This window comes from Lithobates pipiens, unplaced genomic scaffold (assembly GCF_037356315.1).
Source record: "Lithobates pipiens isolate NorthernLeopardFrog02 unplaced genomic scaffold, aLitPip1_a1.2 Scaffold_18, whole genome shotgun sequence".
Lineage (NCBI taxonomy): Eukaryota > Metazoa > Chordata > Amphibia > Anura > Ranidae > Lithobates > Lithobates pipiens.
In genome coordinates this window covers 581,857,439-581,877,461 of record NW_027507758.1, presented here as the reverse complement: position 1 = coordinate 581,877,461, position 20,023 = coordinate 581,857,439, and the positions used below count along the sequence as shown (strand labels likewise).

General features: G+C 43.4%; 1 protein-coding gene across 4 annotated transcripts in view; it reads left to right on the top strand.

Annotated features, from left to right (window-relative positions):
* Nucleotides 1-20,023, top strand: part of DNMT3A (DNA methyltransferase 3 alpha) — a 346,591-nt gene that overhangs the window by 163,364 nt on the left and 163,204 nt on the right. For all 4 annotated transcript variants that reach the window (XM_077489110.1, XM_077489109.1, XM_077489107.1 and 1 more), the window contains exon 4: nt 19,455-19,803. In XM_077489110.1, the coding sequence (XP_077345236.1) occupies nt 19,455-19,803 (349 nt within the window). The remainder of the gene's footprint in view (nt 1-19,454; nt 19,804-20,023) is intronic.

Genomic DNA, 20,023 nt, shown 5'->3' with positions numbered 1-20,023 from the left:
ACGTTTAACCCCTTGATCGCCCAGAATTTAACCCTGTCCCTGAGAGTGTCATTAGTACAATAACAGTGCATATTTTTATCAATGATTACTGTAATGATGTCACTGGTTCCCAAAAAAGTGTCGAAAATGTCAGTTAGGTGTCCGATCTGTCTGCCACAATGTTGCAGTCCTGCTAAAAATCAATGATCGCCGCCATTACTAGTAAATAATAAATAAATAAATAATAAAAAAATTCCATAAATCTCTCCCCTATTTTGTAGATGCTATAGTTTTTGTGCAAACCAATCAATATACACTTATTGCAATTTTCTTTTACCAAAAATATGTAGAAGAATACATATTGGCCTAAACTGATGAAGAAATTTGTTTTTTTAAATTCTTTAGGGATATTTATTATTGCAAATTGCTGGTCTTTCTTTGTTTATAGCGCAAAAAAATAAAAACCACAGAGGTGATCAAATACCACGAAAAGAAAGCTCTATTTGTGGGGAAAAAACAACATCAATTTTATTTTCCCAAAAAATGGCCTGGTCATTAACCACTTAAGGACCGCCGTATTGCCAATGTACGTCATTACAATGGCACAGGCAGGCACAAGCACGTACATGTCCGTGCCTGCCTTCCAGCGGGATACGGCGGTCCGGTTCGCTGCAGGAGCGATCCGTGATGAGGGGATGGCCGTTGGTTTCTGGCCACCCCCTCTCGATCGCTCCTGGCCAATGAGAAGCTTCCTCCCACTGTGTATTGTATACACAGGAAGGAGGAAGTGATGTCATTCTCCTCGGGGCGGTCTTTTTGACCAGACTACGAGGAGAAGACAGAAAGTAAGTGCACCAAAACACTACTCTAACACATAGGTACACAAACCCCCCCCCCCCCCCGATCCCCCCCCGATCGCCCCCCGATCCCCCCGCCCCCCCCTCCCCCCCAGTCACAGTGTCACTGATTGCATTGATCATTTATTTACTGATCACTGCATTCAGTGTCAGTTGTAAAAGTAAAAACTGTCAGGGCAGTTAGTGTTAGGTCCAGGGTAGCCCCCTATCACCCCCCCAATAAAGGTTTAACCCCCTGATTGCCCCTAGAGTTAACCCTTTCACCCCCTTTTGCCACTGTCACTAAGCGATCATTTTTCTGATCGCTGCATTAGTGTCACTGATGTCGCTAGGTAGCTAGTTATTTTTTTAGGTTCACCGCCAGGTTTTTATAGCGCTAGGTACCCCGATATACTACCCAATAATGGTTTTAACCCCCTGATTGCCCCTAGTTAACCCTTTCACCCCCTTTTGCCAGTGTCACTAAGCGATCATTTTTCTGATCGCTGCATTAGTGTCGCTAGGTAGCTAGTTATTTTTTTAGGTTCACCGCCAGGTTTTTATAGCGCTAGGTACCCCGATATACTACCCAATAATGGTTTTAACCCCCTGATTGCCCCTAGTTAACCCTTTCACCCCCTTTTGCCAGTGTCACTAAGCGATCATTTTTCTGATCGCTGCATTAGTGTCGCTAGGTAGCTAGTTTTTTTTCTTTTTAGGTTCACCGCCAGGTTTTTATAGCGCTAGGTACCCCGATATACTACCCAATAATGGTTTTAACCCCCTGATTGCCCCTAGTTAACCCTTTCACCCCCTTTTGCCAGTGTCACTAAGCGATCGTTTTTCTGATCGCTGCATTAGTGTCACTAGTGTCGCTAGGTAGCTAGTTATTTTTTTAGGTTCACCGCCAGGTTTTTATAGCGCTAGGTACCCCGATATACTACCCAATAATAGTTTTAACCCCCTGATTGCCCCTAGTTAACCCTTTCACCCCCTTTTGCCAGTGTCACTAAGCGATCATTTTTCTGATCGCTGCATTAGTGTCACTAGTGTCGCTAGGTAGCTAGTTATTTTTTTAGGTTCACCGCCAGGTTTTTATAGTGCTAGGTACCCCCATATACTACCCAATAATGGTTTTAACCCCCTGATTGCCCCTAGTTAACCCTTTCACCAGCGATCACAGTATAAGTGTCACTGGTGACGCTGGTTAGCTAGTTAGTTATTTAGGTTCCCCGTCAGGTTTTTATATAGCGCCAGGGACCCCCATATACTACCTAATAAAAATTTGAACCCCCTGATTGCCCCTAGTTAACCCTTTCACCAGTGATCACCGTATAAGTGTTACGGGTGACTCTGGTTAGTTTGCTTTTTATTGCATCAGGGCACCCACCATTTATTACCCAATAAAGGTTTAACCCCCTGATCACCTGGCGGGTGATATCAATTAGTTTTTAGGGTCAGGGTCTGCGTCGCCCCAGGCAGCGCAAGGTTAGTGCCAGCACCGCTAACACCCACGCGCAAAGCATAAACCTCCCGTAGTGGTATAGAATCTGAACAGATCAATATCTGATCTGATCAGATCTATACTAGCATCCCCAGCAGTTTAGGGTTCCAAAAAAACGCATTGTTAGCGGGATCAGCCCAGATACCTGCTGGCACCTGCATTTTGCCCCTCTGCTCAGCCCATCCAAGTGCAGTATCGATCGATCACTGTCACTTACAAAACACTAAACACATAACTGCAGCGATCTCAGAGTCAGGCCTGATCCCTGCGATCGCTAACAGTTTTTTTTGGTAGCATTTTATATTTAAATCCGGAAGGCAGTGCTTGGTTTTCGGGGTCCCGTACGTGGCTAGGCTCCCAAAGAGTCCCCCACGTGTGGTATCCCCGTACTCGGGAGAAGCAGCAGAATTTATTTTGGGGTGTAATTTGACAATATATGTGTGTGTGAGCAATATATAATTTAGTGACAACTTTGTGCAAAAAAAAAAAAACTATTGTAAAATTCCTGCAACTTGTGGCAAAATATAAAATATTTCATGGACTCAACATGCCTCTCAGTAAATAGCTTGGGGTGTCTACTTTCCAAAATGGGGTCATTTGGGGGGGTTTTGTGCTATTTTGGCATTTTATGGCCTTCGAAACTGTGATAGGTAGTGAGGAGTGAAATCAAAAATTTGCACCCTTAGAAATCCTGAAGGCAGTGATTGGATTTCGGGGTGCCGTACACAGCTAGACTCCCAAAAAGTCCCACATATGTGGTATCCCCGTACTCAGGAGAAGCAGCAGAATATATTTTGGGGTGCAATTCCACATATAACTATGACATGTGTGAGCAATATATCATTTAGTGACAACTTTTTGTAAACTTTTTTTTTTTTTTTTTGTGTCATTATTCAATCACTTGGGACAAAAAAAAAAATATTCAATGGGCTCAACATGCCTCTCCACAACTTCCTTGGGGTGTCTACTTTCCAAAATGGGGTCATTTGGGAGGGGTTTGTACTGCCCTGCCATTTTAGCACCTCAAGAAATGAGATAGGCAGTCATAAATTAAAAGCTGTGTAAATTCCATAAAATGTACTCTAGTTTGTAGACGCTATAACTTTTGCGCAAACCAATAAATATACGCTTATTGACATTTTTTTTACTAAAGACATGTGGCTGAATAAATTTTGCCCTAAGGCCGCGTACACACGGGCGGATTGTCTGCCCAACTAAGTTCGGCAGACAATCCGACAGACAGTCCGTTCAAAATTTGAATGAACGGACTTGACCACACACGATGAGCAGACAGTCCGCTGAAAGCGTGCGTGATGACGTGTACAGCACGTACGACGGGACTAGAAAAACGACGTCCTATACACTGCAATGCAACCTTCGGCCGTGTAAACCCTTTCTGAGCATGCACCATACTTAGTCCGTCCAACTTGCCTACACACGAGCGGACTGTCCGCTGAAACCAAGTTTGGACGGACAAAACCAAGTTTGAACGGACTGTCTTACGGAAATTCCGTAAGACTTTGTTCGTCAGATTATCCGCTGAAAAAGTCCGCTGAAGCCCACACACGAGCGGATTGTCCGCTGAAACACGGTTCAGCGGACTAAGTTGGACAGACAATCCGCCCGTGTGTACGCGGCCTAAATGTATGACTAAAATTGAGTTTATTCGATTTTTCTTATAACAAAAAATAGAAAATATTTTTTCTCAAAATTTTTGGTCTTTTTCCATTTATATCGCAAAAAATAAAAATCGCAGAGGCAATCAAATACCATCAAAAGAAAGCTCTATTTGTGGGAAGAAAAGGACGCAAATTTCGTTTGGGTACAACATTGCATGACCGCGCAATTACGAGTTAAAGCAGTGCAGTGCGAAATTGTAAAAAGACCTCTTGTCCTTAGGCTGTTTATTGGTCCGGGGCTGAAGTGGTTAAGGGGAGAAATCTTCCAGGGCTGAGGTAGTTAATGTAGAACTTACCTCCTCTCTGGTGCTCTCCTTGCAGTAATTCCCTTCCATCATATCCTCAGTTTTCTAGGCTGAATGATGCTGAGGGCATCCTGTGAGTGCAGGGAGCAATGGACATCTCCCTGCACTTCACATACAGTAATGTCATCATTGAAGACCACCACCGCCAGAAAAAATCCAAAATTGAAGAGGACGTAGCACATAACTGGCCTAAAGAGATCTGAAATCTGAAAATGGTACTTTTTTTTAAGAAAAAAGGAAAAGTAACAGGTACACTTTACTAGAAGGATCCCAAAGATAATTAATTTAAAGCAAAACTCCACCCAAAAGGGAAAATTCCCCTTTAAGGCCTCCTCCCCCGCTCTTTAACCACTTGACCCCAGGAATATTTACCCGCCTTCATGACCAGGCCATTTTTTGCAATACGGCACTGCGTTACTTTAACTTACAATTGCACGGTCGTTGGACACTGTACCCAAATAATGTATGTCCTTTTTTCCCACAAATAGAGCTCAATCCCAATAAGCTTATAGTGATCGGTTTGCGCAAAAGTTATCGGGTCTACAAACTATGAGATAGTTTTTTTTTTTTTTTACTAGTAATGGCAGCAATCAGCTACTTACAGCAGGACTGGCATATTGTGGATAAAAATATGCACTGTCACTGTACTAATGACACTGGCTGGGAAGGGGTTAAACATCTAGTGCAATCAAAGGGTTAACTGCATGCCTAGACAGTGTTTTACTATACTGTGAGATGGAATTTTTTCCCTGCTCTGAAGGGACACAAATTCCATCCCTTCCCTCCTGTCCTATGTAAACAAGCAGATCACTGTTCTGCCTCTCTGCCTAATGATCGACGGGTGCCAGAGGACATTGGGTACCCTCCGATGGGATGCATGCATATTCCCTACCCAGAAGTGTCAGACCATGTACAGGGGGTCCCGACTTACAAACGCTGACCTACGAACATCTCCTACTTACGAACCGGGCGCTGCGGGGACCCTCTGCCATTTTGTGCGGACATCGGGGGGACATCGGCCGCTCTGCGCATGTGCGGCCAGTCGGAGGCTCGGAAAATGACAGAAAACATCGGAAATGTCTATAATTTGCCGTGAATGCGCAGAATGGCATTCGACAGGACATCGGAAATGTCCGTAATGGTCGTTCTGCGCACGAGCAGCCGACTAACGAACATTCCCAAATTACAAACAGGAGGACAGTCCCTAACGGGTTCGTGACCCAGGGGCCCCTATGAATAAAGAATTACCCCCCACAGACACAGTTTTTGTTTTAGCCAGCTGTATATAACATGCAACTTATAACATGCAAGTGAAAGATATAACACCAACATGTCAGAATTTTCTTTTAAAAAACAGAATCACTGAGTTGGAAAAGGGATCACCCTCTTCCTAAAAATGACTTGTAAACTCAATCAGGTGTAGCTAATCACCTTCTCAATGGCACACAAAACCATTTGACCTTCAACTGTGATCAGCTGTGGTCGTTTTGATTAGCTCAGCATGAAAAGAGCTTTCCTGGAGCATTTCAGTCCCTGGTAGTGCAAGTGAAGCAAACAATCAACTATGGGTGGCAAGGCACTGTCACTGGGATCTCCGGGATAAAGTTCTGGACAGGCACAAATCAGGAGATGAATACAAAAAAATGTCAAAGGCTTTATCAATGCCTAGAAGCACAGTGCAGTATTATTGAGAAGTGGAAGGTATTCAGTATAGCACAGACCCTTCCTGGAACAGGACATCTCTCCAAACTGGATGAAAGAGCCAGGAGGAAATTGGTCAGAGAGTCTACTAAGAGGCCTACAGCAACTCTAAGCAGTTGCAGGAATTTATGACATAAAGTGGTCATTGTGTGCATGTGACAACAATAGTACCAATTCTCCACAAATGTGGATTGTATATGTAGCAGGGAGCTGGCTATCTTACCTGCAGTATCAGAAGACACTCTGCAACAGTGCTGCAGTAAGACTGTTTCCCTCTAGTGCCAGCTAAGACTCTGTATCATCACATCCTGTCAGCAGAGTGATTAACACCAGGAAGCAAAGCATATAGGGAACTGTAGTTTCAGGACTCAAGTTTCACTTGCACTGTTTTAGGACTACAACATCCAGCCTTCTCTGGGTACCTAGGAACTAGAGACTCCATCTTGCTGATCTTAGGGGATTTTCTCAGACTACATGAGGCAGAGGAAGAGTTTAGATGTAGGGGACATCCAGCCTGTGAAAGGGGGATCCCAGGTGCATATCCAGATGCACCTGCACTGAGAGTATGAAGCATTCCAGTGCTAGGTGACTAGCAGAAGAGCCTGTCTGTTCCAGGACATTCGTTTGAACCTTGACCGCGGGATTGGGTGAGAGGGTTTTTGCCCATTTGCAGGAAACAAGGACACTGCACACAGATAGAGTTGTATGGACACTGTATACAGACACCATTGCTCTTAGTCACCTTGCTGAAACCTGCAGGGTTGCAGGACACAAGGCCATTCAGATACAGAGACACTGTATACAGACACCATTTTCCTTTCACCTTGCTGAGGAAGATCCCGGGCCAGTTGTGCTGTTTGGCCCTGCTATTCAGGAGTTTAAGTGCACCAACAACATTGGCTAGCTGAAGATACAAAGCCTCATCTTTCTTCAAAGGGACTTAAGCTACTAGTGCCATATGGGCCCGTACACATATTCAGGGCTCTGTACATGCAGTGTGACAGTTTATCTGGGAAGCTAATCCGTAGAATGTTGATTTGAATATAGTGTTTGTAGTTGGGCCTGTAGTGTCAGGAGACAGAAGAGAGACGTCTGACATAAAGAATGTCAGTCTTCTGCTCTCCTCCTGCCTGGACGCATAGAGCCACGTTTGAGTAAAGGTAACCAATCCGATATTAGATCTTTTTTGTTCTTTTTATACATGCGATCAAATATATTATTGAGGATGGCATCTAGAGTGGGGATTTGTCTGCCTGGTGATCTGTTTATTGCTCTGTGACCTGATTCAGGTCGAATTTTTTGAGGTGAGAGGCCATCTTTATTTGTGGTGGAGGGATCACAGTCACCGGATCTATTATCATTTTTTGTGTTTCACCACACCAATCAGTGATTTATGCTGTCTCCACATGCACTAGTTGGGACTTTTCATTTATATACGCATGTTATCATTTATTATGGACATCTATGAATAGCGCAGCACTGTTTTACTATAATATAAACCAATCTGATATAAATTGTCATATTGTGATTTATTTGCCATTTAAGTGTGCCTCTGCTTTTGGGGTTATTCTCAGGTTTGGAATCCCCTGATAGCAGCCTGCATGTAGTATTGAGCTATATTGCTCTTAAGCCGCGTACACACGGGTGGACTGTCTGGCCAACTAAGTCCGTCAGACAATCCGACGGACAGTCCGTCCTACTTTCGAATGAACGGACTTGACCACACACGATGAACAAACAGTCCGTTGAAAGCTTGCGCGATGACGTGTACAGCACGTACGACGGGACTAGAAATAGGACGTCCAATACACAGCAATGCAACCTTCCGCCGTGTAAATCCTTTCTGAGCATGCGCCATACTTAGTCCGTCCAACTAGCCTACTCACGAGCGGACTGTCCGCTGAAACCAAAGTTGGACGGACAATATTACGGAAATTCCGAAATACTTAGTCCGCCAGACTGCACGCTGAAAAAGTCCGCTGAAACCCACACACGAGCGGACTGTCCGCTGAAATGTGTTTTGGCGGACTAAGTTGGACAGACAGTCCGCCCATGTGTACGCGGCTTTAATCTCAGTTATTGCTCTCCAGTTGATTCATTGAATATATAGTATCTCACAAAAGTGAGTACACCCTCACATTTTTGTAAATATTTTATTATATCTTTTCATGTGACAACACCGAAGAAATGACACTTTGCTACAATGTAAAGTAGTGAGTGTACAGCTTGTATAAGAGTGTAAATTTGCTGTCCCCTCAAAATAACTCAACACACAGCCACTAATGTCTAAACCGCTGGCAACAAAAGTGAGTACAGCCCTAAGTGAAAATGTCCAAATTGGGCCCAATCAGCCATTTTCCCTCCCCGGTGTCATGTGACTCGTTAGTGTTACAAGGTCTCAGGTGTGAATGGGGAGCAGGTGTGTTAAATTTGGTGTGATCTCTCTCACACTATCTCAGACTGGTCACTGGAAGTTCAACATGGCACCTCATGGCAAATAACTCTCTGAGGATCTGAAAAAAAGAGTTGTTGCTCTACATAAAGATGGCCTAGGCTATAAGAAGATTGCCAAGTCCCTAAAACTGAGCTGCAGCATGGTGGCCAAGACCATACAGCGGTTTAACAGGACAGGTTCCACTCACAACAGGCCTCGCCATGGTCGACCAAAGAAGTTGAGTGCACGTGCTCAGCGTCATATCCAGAGTTTTTCTTTGGGAAATGGACATATGAGTGCTACCAGCATTGCCGCAGAGATTGAAGGAGTGGGGGGTCAGCCTGTGAGTGCTTAGGCCATACGCCACACACTGCATCAAATTGGTCTGCATGGCTGTTATCCCAGAAGCTCTTCTAAAGATGATGCACAAGAAAGCCTGCAAACAGTTTGCTGATGACAAGCAGACTAAGGACATGGATTACTGTAACCATGTCCTGTCGTCTGATGAGACCAAGATAAACGTATTTGGTTCAGATGGTGTCAAGCGTGTGTGGTGGCAACCAGGTGAGAAGTACAAAGACAAGTGTGTCTTGCCTACAGTCAAGCATGGTGGTGGGATTGTCATGGTCTGGGGCTGCATGAGTGTTGCCGGCACTGGGGGAGCTACAGTTCATTGAAGGAACCATGAATGCCAACATGTACTGTGACATACTGAAGCAGAGCATGATCCCCTCCCTTCGGAGACTTTGCCACATGGCAGTATTCCAACATGATAACGGCCCCAAACACACCTCCAAGATGACCACTGCCTTGCTAAAGAAGCTGAGGGTAAAGGTTATGGACTGGCCAAGCATGTCTCCAGACCTAAAACCTATTGAGCATCTGTGGGGCATCCTCAAATGGAAGGTGGAGGAGCGCAAGGTCTCTAACATTCACCAGCTCCGTGATGTCATCGTGTAGGAGCGGAAGAGGACTCCAGTGGCAACCTGTGAAGCTCTGGTGAACTCCATGCCCATGAGGGTTACACAAAATATTGACACTTTGGGCCCAATTTGGACATTTTCACTTAGGGGTGTACTCACTTTTATTGTCAACGGTTTAGACATGAATGTCTGTGTGTTGCGTTATTTTGAGGGGACAACAAATTCACACGGTTATACAAGCTGTACACTCACTACTTTACATTGTAGCAAAGTGTCATTTCTTCAGTGTTGTCACATGAAAAGATAGAATAAAATATTTACAAAAATGTGAGGGGTGTACTCACTTTTGTGAGATACTGTTTATACTGTTACTGTCTGTTACTTTTCCACAGAAATATTGCAGTAAAGACAATTTCTGTGTTTTTTCATAAGGTGTGTGTTTCTCATTTGTCATTGCACTTACACTATTACCAGGTGTGCCAAGAGGGGCAGAGACTGTTATTGGGGTTGAGAGGCAGAGTCCGCAACAAACATACTTAAGCGGCTCCTGTGGGGTCAGTGCTACACATGGGAGGGTTGCAAGAAGAAAGCCACTCCTCGAGAAAGACCACATGCAGTCACCACTGAGCTTTGCCAAAACGCACCTTGAAGAAGCCACATGAAAAAGGGTGTTCTGGTCAGATGAAACAAAAATTTAATTATTTGCCACAGGGCAAAAGTACTAACCATTATGCCATTGTGCTGCCCGTTATTTTGTCTACCTACACCTATGCTAGTGTTCTAGCACAATGTACTGTATACAAAGGTTGCCTTTATTTTCAGTGGCAATATGCATGCACAGAGTAAACAGCACCTTCCCCTTGCAATGCATGTGATAAAAAACATAGTGGTTGAAATATAATAAATCGGGTGTGTTTTTTGGCTTGTGGACGCAGTTGAGGGCTAAATAAAAAACACCCACCCATGGGTATGAATAGGGCTCATATATAGGGCCTTTTAATGTGTAGTAGTGGGCTGCCAGGTCTTGCAGGGAGTTGTAGTTTAATGGATTGCCGAAGCCTGACCCCCCTAATAGAGAATGGTGTGTCCTGACTTTACCCCCTCATACACCTGTCCCAACGCAGGATTTCAGTGCTGACAGCTTGAATGTTATAATCTATCCCTCCAGCTCACACATCAAAGCATAGCCTGGGGACAAGGACTGAGATGACAGATTAAATGTTGGATCTGACTGACAGCAGGTAAGGATTCTGCAAACACAGGTTTTCTCTGGAAGAGGCAGAGGGCTGGGGGAGCGAGAACGCTTTTTTATTTTTAAAGCAGAGCTTTAGGTTATTTCATTCCCCAGACCTATCTCCACTGATGCCAGGTCTGCTCTTCTCACCACCGCTGCCATCTACTCTGTGTCTTTTTCTGGGTCTGTCATCTTATGTCTTGCTTTTCACCTGGGCCACAGATGACACAACTCCCATGCTTGCACTTGTTACTTCTTCCCAGCTTTTTACAGATGGAGCTGCTATCTTCTGCCCATTTCTTCTGGGTTCAGGAGTTTGATTGGCTGGGTCAGGATGACACCACTCCTGCACATGCATATCAGAATTACTTCATCCTGAAACCTGGCACATACTGCCAGCATTTTACAGATAACACTTCCATCTACCCCCCTATGTTCTACAGGGTTCAGGAGTTTTGGCTATCCTGATTGGTTCTGCCAGGATGAATGACTTCATCCCGACACACAACACTTACTCTCAGCATCTTCTGTCTTCTTTATAAGCTGGGCCTCCGATGATGTAACTCTCTTGCATGTGCATTGATGTTACTTCATCCCAGCATCTTACAGATGGCACTTCCATCTTCTCCCCATCTTTTTTTGGGTCCATCATCTTCTGTCTTCCTCATAGGTGCTTGGCCTTAGATGATGTAACTCTCATGCTGAATGTGCATGGGTGTTACTTCATGACAGTACCCACTCCCAGCATCTTACAGATGGCAGTTCAATCTTCTCCACATCTTCTCCGGGGTCTGTCATCTTCTGTCTTCCTCACAGGCCAAGACTCAGATGACGTAACTTCCTTGCATGTAAATGGATGTTACTTCCAGCAGATGGGACTTTCATCTTCTCCCCATCTTCTTCTGGATTCAGGAGTTTTCAGCTGTCTTGATTGGCAGAACCAAAATGGTGTACAGAAACTTCCAGGCATGCACACAGGAATGCTGGGAGTAACACCTGCCTACTTACTCCCAGCATCTTACAGATGGCGTTTCTTTCTTCTCACCATCTTCTTCTGGGTTTTCTCCCTTCTGTCTTCCTACTCGGGCTGGTTCTCAAATCATGTGCCTCCTGTGTATCTGCATGGGCATTACTTCATCCGGGCACTTACTCCCACCATCTTACAGATGGTATTTCCATCTTCTCCCCATTTTCTTCTGGGCTCAGGAGTTTTCAGCCATCATGCTTGGCAGGGCCAAAATTCTTTACAGAAACTCCCAGTAATGCCCAGGGAACTACTTGATCCCGACACACAGCACTTACTCCCAGCATCTGAGGCATGTGCGGCTCTCGGTGTACAATTCAGAATACACTGGTGGTTGTCAGAGAAAGGAAATCTACTAGCAATTTATAGTAATGAAACCTGTAGTTCCTCTTTGAAAGTGCTCTGTCATTTAAAACTGTCAAAAACTGTTCCCTGTAAAGATATAGTTAAAATTTGTCTCTACTGCTGTGAACGCCAATCTCGGACCACCAGCTAAAGAACCTTCAGGATCTGTACCCCGCTAAGCTTGGTGGTTCCCTCACCCAACTCCTACCTACCTACAGGACCCTGTACTGACGAAGGGGTTAGCAGATGGAACCACAGCAGAATAGCAAGAATCATAGATCTCTCTTTCAAAGGAGACAGAAAATGAGGGATATACACCTTTTTTTCTAATTCGGCTACCATGTTGGTAAAAAAAAAAAAAAAAAAAAAAGGAATGCAATAAAAAAATAAATAAATAAATAAGCCACAGTGGGTACTGCTTCCCTCTTGGGGCTGCTGGGAACAGCACTGTATACATGATTGGCAGTTTGTACCAAGAGACAAACCCAAAACTTTCTGGAGAGAAAGGATCTGGTTTGCTTATTGGGTCAGGAAACAATGTAGTCGGAATTCATTTTGCTTGACGCCTTATTTGTGTTGTATGTTTTCCTTATTATAAAACATATTCACATTTAATATAAACACAATATAAACATTTTAAAAGCTTTGTTTTCGTGTAGTATGTAATTATAGATGTACTTATTCCAAATGCAGGTTGTGCTTCCTACTCTCTTAACATTTTAAAAGCTATGTTACTATGTATAGTGTTCAGTTGTAGATGTCAATGGGCACAACCATATTTGTTTATTCCATATACAGGTTCAGTTTCCTGCTCTCATGGCTGTGTGTTGAGTTATTTTGGGGGGACAGCAAATTTACACTGTTATACAAACTGTACACTCACTACTTTACATTGTAGCAAAGTGTCATTTCTTCAGTGTTGTCACATGAAAAGATAGAATAAAATATTTACAGAAATGTCAGGGGTGTACTCACTTTTGTGAGATACCGGTACAGCCAGATGTGATTATTCCATATTCAGGTTCTGCTTCCTGCTCCCCTAAAGTTTTAAAGCCCTGTTTCTGTATAAAGTGTGCAATTCTAGACGTACATGAGCGCATATTTATTTGCTTATTCCCCATGCAGGCGCTGCTTCCTTCTTAACATTTTAAAAGCCTTGTTACTGTGTATAGTGCACAATTATAGATGTATATGGGCGCATCCATATTTTCTCATTCCGTTTACAGGTTTTGCTTCTTGCTCCCTTCTCCCAGTTCCAGTCTGTTGGTGCCCATAGACTCGAGAAGGTGGTTGGATGTGGAGGAACATTGTGACCCCCTCTATCAGGTCATTGGGGTCCCACAAACATAAACACTCAGATAGAGAGTGGCGGGGGAAGCGCTTGCAGGTACTTGCAGCTCCAACTGATTCAAAGGGAGACAATATCAATCAGACCCACTCCTTCAACATAATCATTTCCTGAAAATGAGAGATCTGTCATGTGATGTATATAGGCAGAAAGATCTGATCCAATCAAAATGAGTAGAATCTCTTCAAGGCTATCTGAGCTTATCTCTGCAGTCTTTATGCAAGGGTGCAAACCGCAATATTTGATCTACCCGAGGGGGAAGATTTCCAAATTCGCAAAAATTATGGAAAATACAACTTTTTGAATAAAGTTGCTATACAACCTAAAATGTATTAGCTAAAGTAACCTAAAAAGGCATCATTTATTGCTGTGTGAGATTACTGCTGACACTCTTCATCCTGGCGTTCTACCTTAAATCACATTCTACCTGGGGAGGGCGGGGGTTAATAGCGGGAGCTTTGGCTGGAAGGCAGATAATTACAGTAAAGTGACATCATCTTTTTATGAGGTGAGTCTGTCATCATAAAGCAATCCTTCTAGTAACATGTAAAATAAATCATTGTAAGTTATTATTACAGGTGTCACACTCCGGAGGATTGCTTCCAATCTTCTAATCCCTCCATCAGCCGGGGGCCGAAGTCCCCCCCCCGAGTTACTGAATAAAGTGTACACTGGGTTGAGGCCCGGGGGCCCGCCAGCCTTACATTACCAGCTTTATGGCACTGTTATATAAATATCAGTTTTGCTACAGCTAAGAGCTTGAGCTTGCTCAGCCTGTCCTAACATGAGGTTATGCACGAAGAGACTCCATTTCACTGCTTTAAAGTTTATATGCGTAACCTAAATACTAAGGGTATCATATGGTTACTTAGGATAGCAACTGGTTTCTATGGGAACACACAACTGTTCTGAGTATAATATAATTGCTCTAGGATGCATCTGGTTGCTATGTGAACACATGATTGCTCTGGGTTGCATCTTAGTTGCTATGGGTTGCATATTGTTACTGTGGGAATGCAAGGATGCTCTGGTTAGAATGCGTTGCATCTGGTTGCCATGGGAACACACATGCGGTTGCTCTGGTTAGAATGTGTTGCATCTGGTTGCCATGGGAACACATATGCGGTTGCTCTGGATAGCATCTGGTTGATATGGGAACCCGAGATTGCTCTGGGATGCATCTGGTTGCTATGGGAACACATATGCGGTTGCTCTGGTTAGAATGCGTTGCATCTGGTTGCCATGGGAACACATGCGGTTGCTCTGGATAGCATCTGGTTGCTATGGGAACCCAAGATTGCTCTGGGATGCATCTGGTTGCTATGGGAACACATGATTGCTCTGGTCAGAATATGGTTGCTATGGCTAGCATCTGGCTACTATGGAAACACAGTTTCTTTGGGTAGAATACGGTTTCTCTAGGTTGCATCTGGTTACTATAAGAACACCTGGTTGCTCTGAGTTGCATCTGGTTACTATAAGAACACCTGATTTCTCTAGGTTGCATCTGGTTATTGTAGGAACAAATGATTGCTCTGGTTAGAATGTGATTGCTCTAAGTAGCATCTGGTTGCTATGGAAAGACAAGATTACTCTGTGATGCACCTGGTTGCTATGGGAACACGTGATTTGTCTGGTTAGAATGTGGTTGCTCTGGATACCAACTGGTTGCTATGGGAACACATGATTTCTTTGGTTATAATGTGGTTGCTCTTTATACCAACTGGTTGCTATGGGAACACATGATTTCTATGGTTAGAATGTGGTGGCTCTGGATACCAACTGGTTGCTATGGGAACACATGATTTCTCTGGTTAGAATGTGGTTGCTCTGGATATCAACTGGTTGCTATGGGAACACACATAATTTAGAAGTAGAATGTGGTTGCTTTAGCTTGCATCTGGTTGCTATGAGAACACAGTTGTCTTGAGTAGCATCTGGTTGCAATGGAAACATGACTGCTCAGGGTAAAATGTGGTTGCTCTGGGTAGCATCTGGTTGTTATGTTAACACTGCAGTGGGATTGTAGGATTGTTCTGGGTAGAATGTATTTACATTTGGTTGCTTCTGGTGGCTGTGGGAATACTATTGCCCTGGGTAAAATGTGGTTGCTCTGGGTAGCATCTGGTTTCTAGGAGTGACATTTGATTGCCATAGGGAACTATCCATTGCTATGAATTATAGGTAATTTTGAGTAGCATAAGTTTGATATGTATAACATCTGATTGCCAGGAGGTGCTTTTCATTAGTATGGGTAACATTAGGTCGCAATGGGAACTTGGAGTAGAATGTGGTTTCCTTTGGTAGCATTTGGTTGCTAGGGGTGACATTCATTTGCTGCCAGGAACTATCCATTGCTATACTTGTTATAGGTAATATTTAATTGTTAGGTGTAACATGTGCTGTACTTACTACAGCTAGCATCAGTTTGATATGTATAACATCCAATCACTGTGGGTCCTTTTTAATTACTGTAACATGGTTGGTTGCTATGGGTAACATTAGGTATCAAATGATTGGCGTGGTATTGTTTCTGTTATTGTTACTATGGGTAGCACGATTCTTTAAACAAACTTATGTTGCTATAGGTAAATCTCTAATTGCTGTGATTAATATTTGTTATTGGTAGCTATTATTTGGCTGCTATAGATAACATGTTATTGCCATATTATTATTATTATTATTATTATTATTATTATTATACAGGATTTATATAGCGCCAACAGTTTGCGCATCGCTTTACAATGTTAGGGCAAACAGTACATTTACACTACAACTCAATACAGAAGGAATCAGAGGGCCCTGCTCGTTTGAGCCTATAGGTAAGTTATGATTGATATAGGTTGCATTTGGTCGTTATCGGTAATATACTTTGGACTGGTTCAAATCCTGGTACTATGGGTAAGATGTGTGATTGCTTTTGGTAGCGATGAGTAAGATTCAGTTGCTATGGCAATCTCTTGAACAATACCCATCCTTATGATCCTATTAATTACATAGGTAGTAGGTCCTTTGTTACCAGTTAGGTGGCAGCTCCGTGGGTTGCATTTCGTTGCTATTGGTAACATTTGGTTGCTGTGGGCTGCTATGGGTGAAAGTTGGTTGTGGGTACTATCTGCGATTGTTATTGTAAACTTCAGCGTTCATGAATTTCTGTAGATATGATTTACACTTCTGGTTTCTATGGGTTACATCTCAGTTGCATTAATAATTAGCTGTTATTAACATTATTTACCTTGGAAATACTTGGTTGACATCTTATTGACTGCTTTTGGTGAAATCAGTTTCTTTGTTGCCATGGGAAATACCTGGTTGCTGTGTAAAACATATGCTGTTATTGGCAATATTTGGTAGAGACGCACGCTTGTTGCCATAGCTATTACTTGGTTGCTCTGATATACGTTTTATTATTTGCTTTATTGATTGCTATTGATTGGCTGTCTGGTTGGTTGCCATGGGCAGCAGCATTTAATTAGTTGATGTTCCTTAAATCAGGCTGCAGTTCGTATTTCGGTTTTGCTCTTGTCTATGGTGAGAAGACAGGACCCCAGTGATTATTTGATGCCTGGAAGAAGACGCACAATCCCTCCGCTTTCATTCATTAGCTCATTCATTCATTACCGCGATATTGAGTCTGACGGCCCTGTCAGGGAATCCCTTTCACGGCCGCCATGTTGAATTGTGTCAGGGGGCCCACCTATCACTTGCAGGCTGAGTTTGGCCAGGGGCCACATGGGGGTTACCAGTCCCATCAGCACTTAACCCGGCTGCCCTGGGCCTCCTGAATAATAGATGAAACGCTTAGCCGAGGCCTGATTAATGCCAGTGGATGCTGCTGAGGGAGAGGCCTCGCTTCCTCCATGGTTGCCGGGGAAACTGGTCCCTGTTCCTCCGGTTTTCTCAGCGCGCTATAATCCGTACAATTTACTTCATAATTATTAATGCTATGCCTCCAAACAGGAATTTGCACATTTTCTGCCATGTACAAATGTGCTCAGTGGGTAAGTCAGGACACCCATGGTGGCCCACCCTGGCACTGGGGGTAAAAAAGTGCATGGCATAAACTCAATAGCTCAGTGCACGGATCAAGACACCATGATGTGCCACCCTGACTCTGGGGGTCAAAGGGTGTTTGGCATAAACTGAATTATTCAGTGCACAAATCAAGACTTTCATGGTGCGCCACTCTGACTCTGGGGGTAAAGGGGCGTGTGGCACAAACTGGAAGGCCCAATGCACACCAGTACTCAATAAAGCTTCACTTTCACCTGTCCTAAATGTATGAACTCCATTCTCATCTGTACATTTACCTGCAGTGTGCACATACCTTGTACATACAGAGAAAAGTGCAAAAACAACTAACACACATGTATATGTTGCAGCCTGGGTTTCATACAAGCGTAAAATTGTCCTGTTTTGAAAAAAAAATATTTTTTAATGCATTTGTGAAAACACATCCTCAGATGCAAAAGTTTTGGACTTAGGGTTGCCAACTTTTCTTCAAGCCAAACCCGAACACTTTTGCGACACAGGGCAATTTATTAGAATTTTTTGCAGTAAATTCTATAGGATTATAAAAGACCTGGGACACATTTGGGTGCCCCAAGGAGAGAAGTAATGTAGTGCACAGAGCGCGCCAGTGGGTGTGGCCAAATTGCTTTTGCTGACATCATCACCCCACCCTTCCGTGATGCCCAGACCTGCTCCTTATACACCCGCCAGCAGCGGCAACAGATTTGTGTATGACTATCTCGGTTACTTGGTTAGCCACAGCCTGGTCTGAATAATGTGTCCGGGTTTCAGGTGGACTGAAACCCAGATACATAATTCGAAACCCAAACTGTCCGGAATCCTGGACAGGTGGCAACCCTATTTGGACTCTGTTACAGATCTGAATTCAGTGCATGCTTATATACCTGTGTGAATGTCATTGTTTAAAACAATGCAGCTGCATTCAGATCTGTAAATAAAAATGGTTGTAAATGCATTTTTTGGACATTGCATTTGTGCTGTGCATTACCGCACATAGGATAATACTATGTTATGTCACACATTAGCATAGGTTGCATTAAATTGATTTTAAGCAATCGTCTTGTAAAACAATTGATTCAGTTTAAAATAGAAATGAAAGGCAAATTATTCTAGTATAGATATAGATATAAAACAATATTATAAATACCTTTTTTTTTCCCCTTTTTATAAGCGATCACATTCTCTCTGTTCTCAGCTGGATAAGAGTTTGGGGAGCAGAAACAATAGTACATTGAGCTTCCCAGTGAATGGGTGTGTCAGGACAAAGTCTGATCATTGGAGGAGAGCATAGCTAGAGAACTGAACATGCTGTGCTCTCCTGTTTAGTGTGGTAAGTTTTTTTTTATAGGAAAGTAGAGGGATTGGCAGGAACACCAGGGATTTCCACACAAAGACAGCAATAGAAAAAGAACAGGATGCTTTCTCATACAAGTACATGGTACAGCAGGCACATTTCAGGAATATGAAGTGTTGGGGTCATAAGCACTTTAAGGCAGCCCATTGAAATCAATGAGCTTCTGACACACTACGTCCCAAAAATCACAAGATTATGGCGCGTTGCTATGCATTTTAAGGCAATTTAGCACACGAAATCACAAGCTAATAGAACATAAGACAGATTTTCTTGTCCATGTGCAGGGCTGCCCAGCATAGCCCAACATATATGGTGTGAATGAGCCCTTAGTCCATCTTAACTACATCTCCATCTAAGACCACCCTGTCCACAGGATGACACCCCCCCCCCCCCCCCGTTTTAAAAAAAAACATAAAATTATTAATTTATTACAGGTATTTACTGTATATAGCGCCATCAATTTACGCAGCGCTTTACACATCTGTATTGTACAATCACATCAGTCCTTGCCCTCAAGGAACTTACAATGTAAGATATCAACTAAACTACGGTCAGGAACAACAGGTAATGAAACTATAGCATGGTGGGACTCAAAATCTGTTGTTGTAGAAGGCTGTTATATACAGATTATAGGCAAAAGTGTTGAAACTTTATATGAAAAAAAGACAAAGATGGTAAATGATCTGTTTTGGCTTTTTATAAACTCAGCCTTCTATGTTGACGTTAGATGACTATCTGTACTATCTGTACCTACAGGTGGAAAGTGTCAATGCATCCAAAGACGTCACCTCAGTCCCTAAGTGCCACATGTCCTCAACCACCAGCCACGCGGGCCTTGGGTACAACGGAGAAGTGGAGTCTGTCAACGTCCAGCTGAAGCCTGAGATACCGACTCCGGAGAGGGGGAGCCCAGAGCAAAGTCCGCACGAGAGGAAGAAGTGTGAGTACGAGCAGGAAGATCTTCTGGAAGGGGACACTGTGCTAGAGAATGGACGATGTACCCTGAGCGATGGGTTGGACCCTCAGGAAGTGGACGATGATGTGCTCATGCTGTCTGCCCCTAAGAAGAGAGGCCGCCGGAGCTTTTCAGACAACACAGAGAAAAGTAGGTTTTACTGGTGACTTGGGGTTTATTACTGTATGTGTTTCACTGTTAGTGCTATAACATATTATTGAGGTAAATTGTGCCTGGCATCACCGACCTGCTTCTAAAAGTGCTGGTTGCCTGACTCTGGCTTTCTCATCAATGATCATAAAAAAGTATACAGTAGTACACTATACAGCCAAGAGTTTGTGAACACCTGACCATCACACCTACCTATATA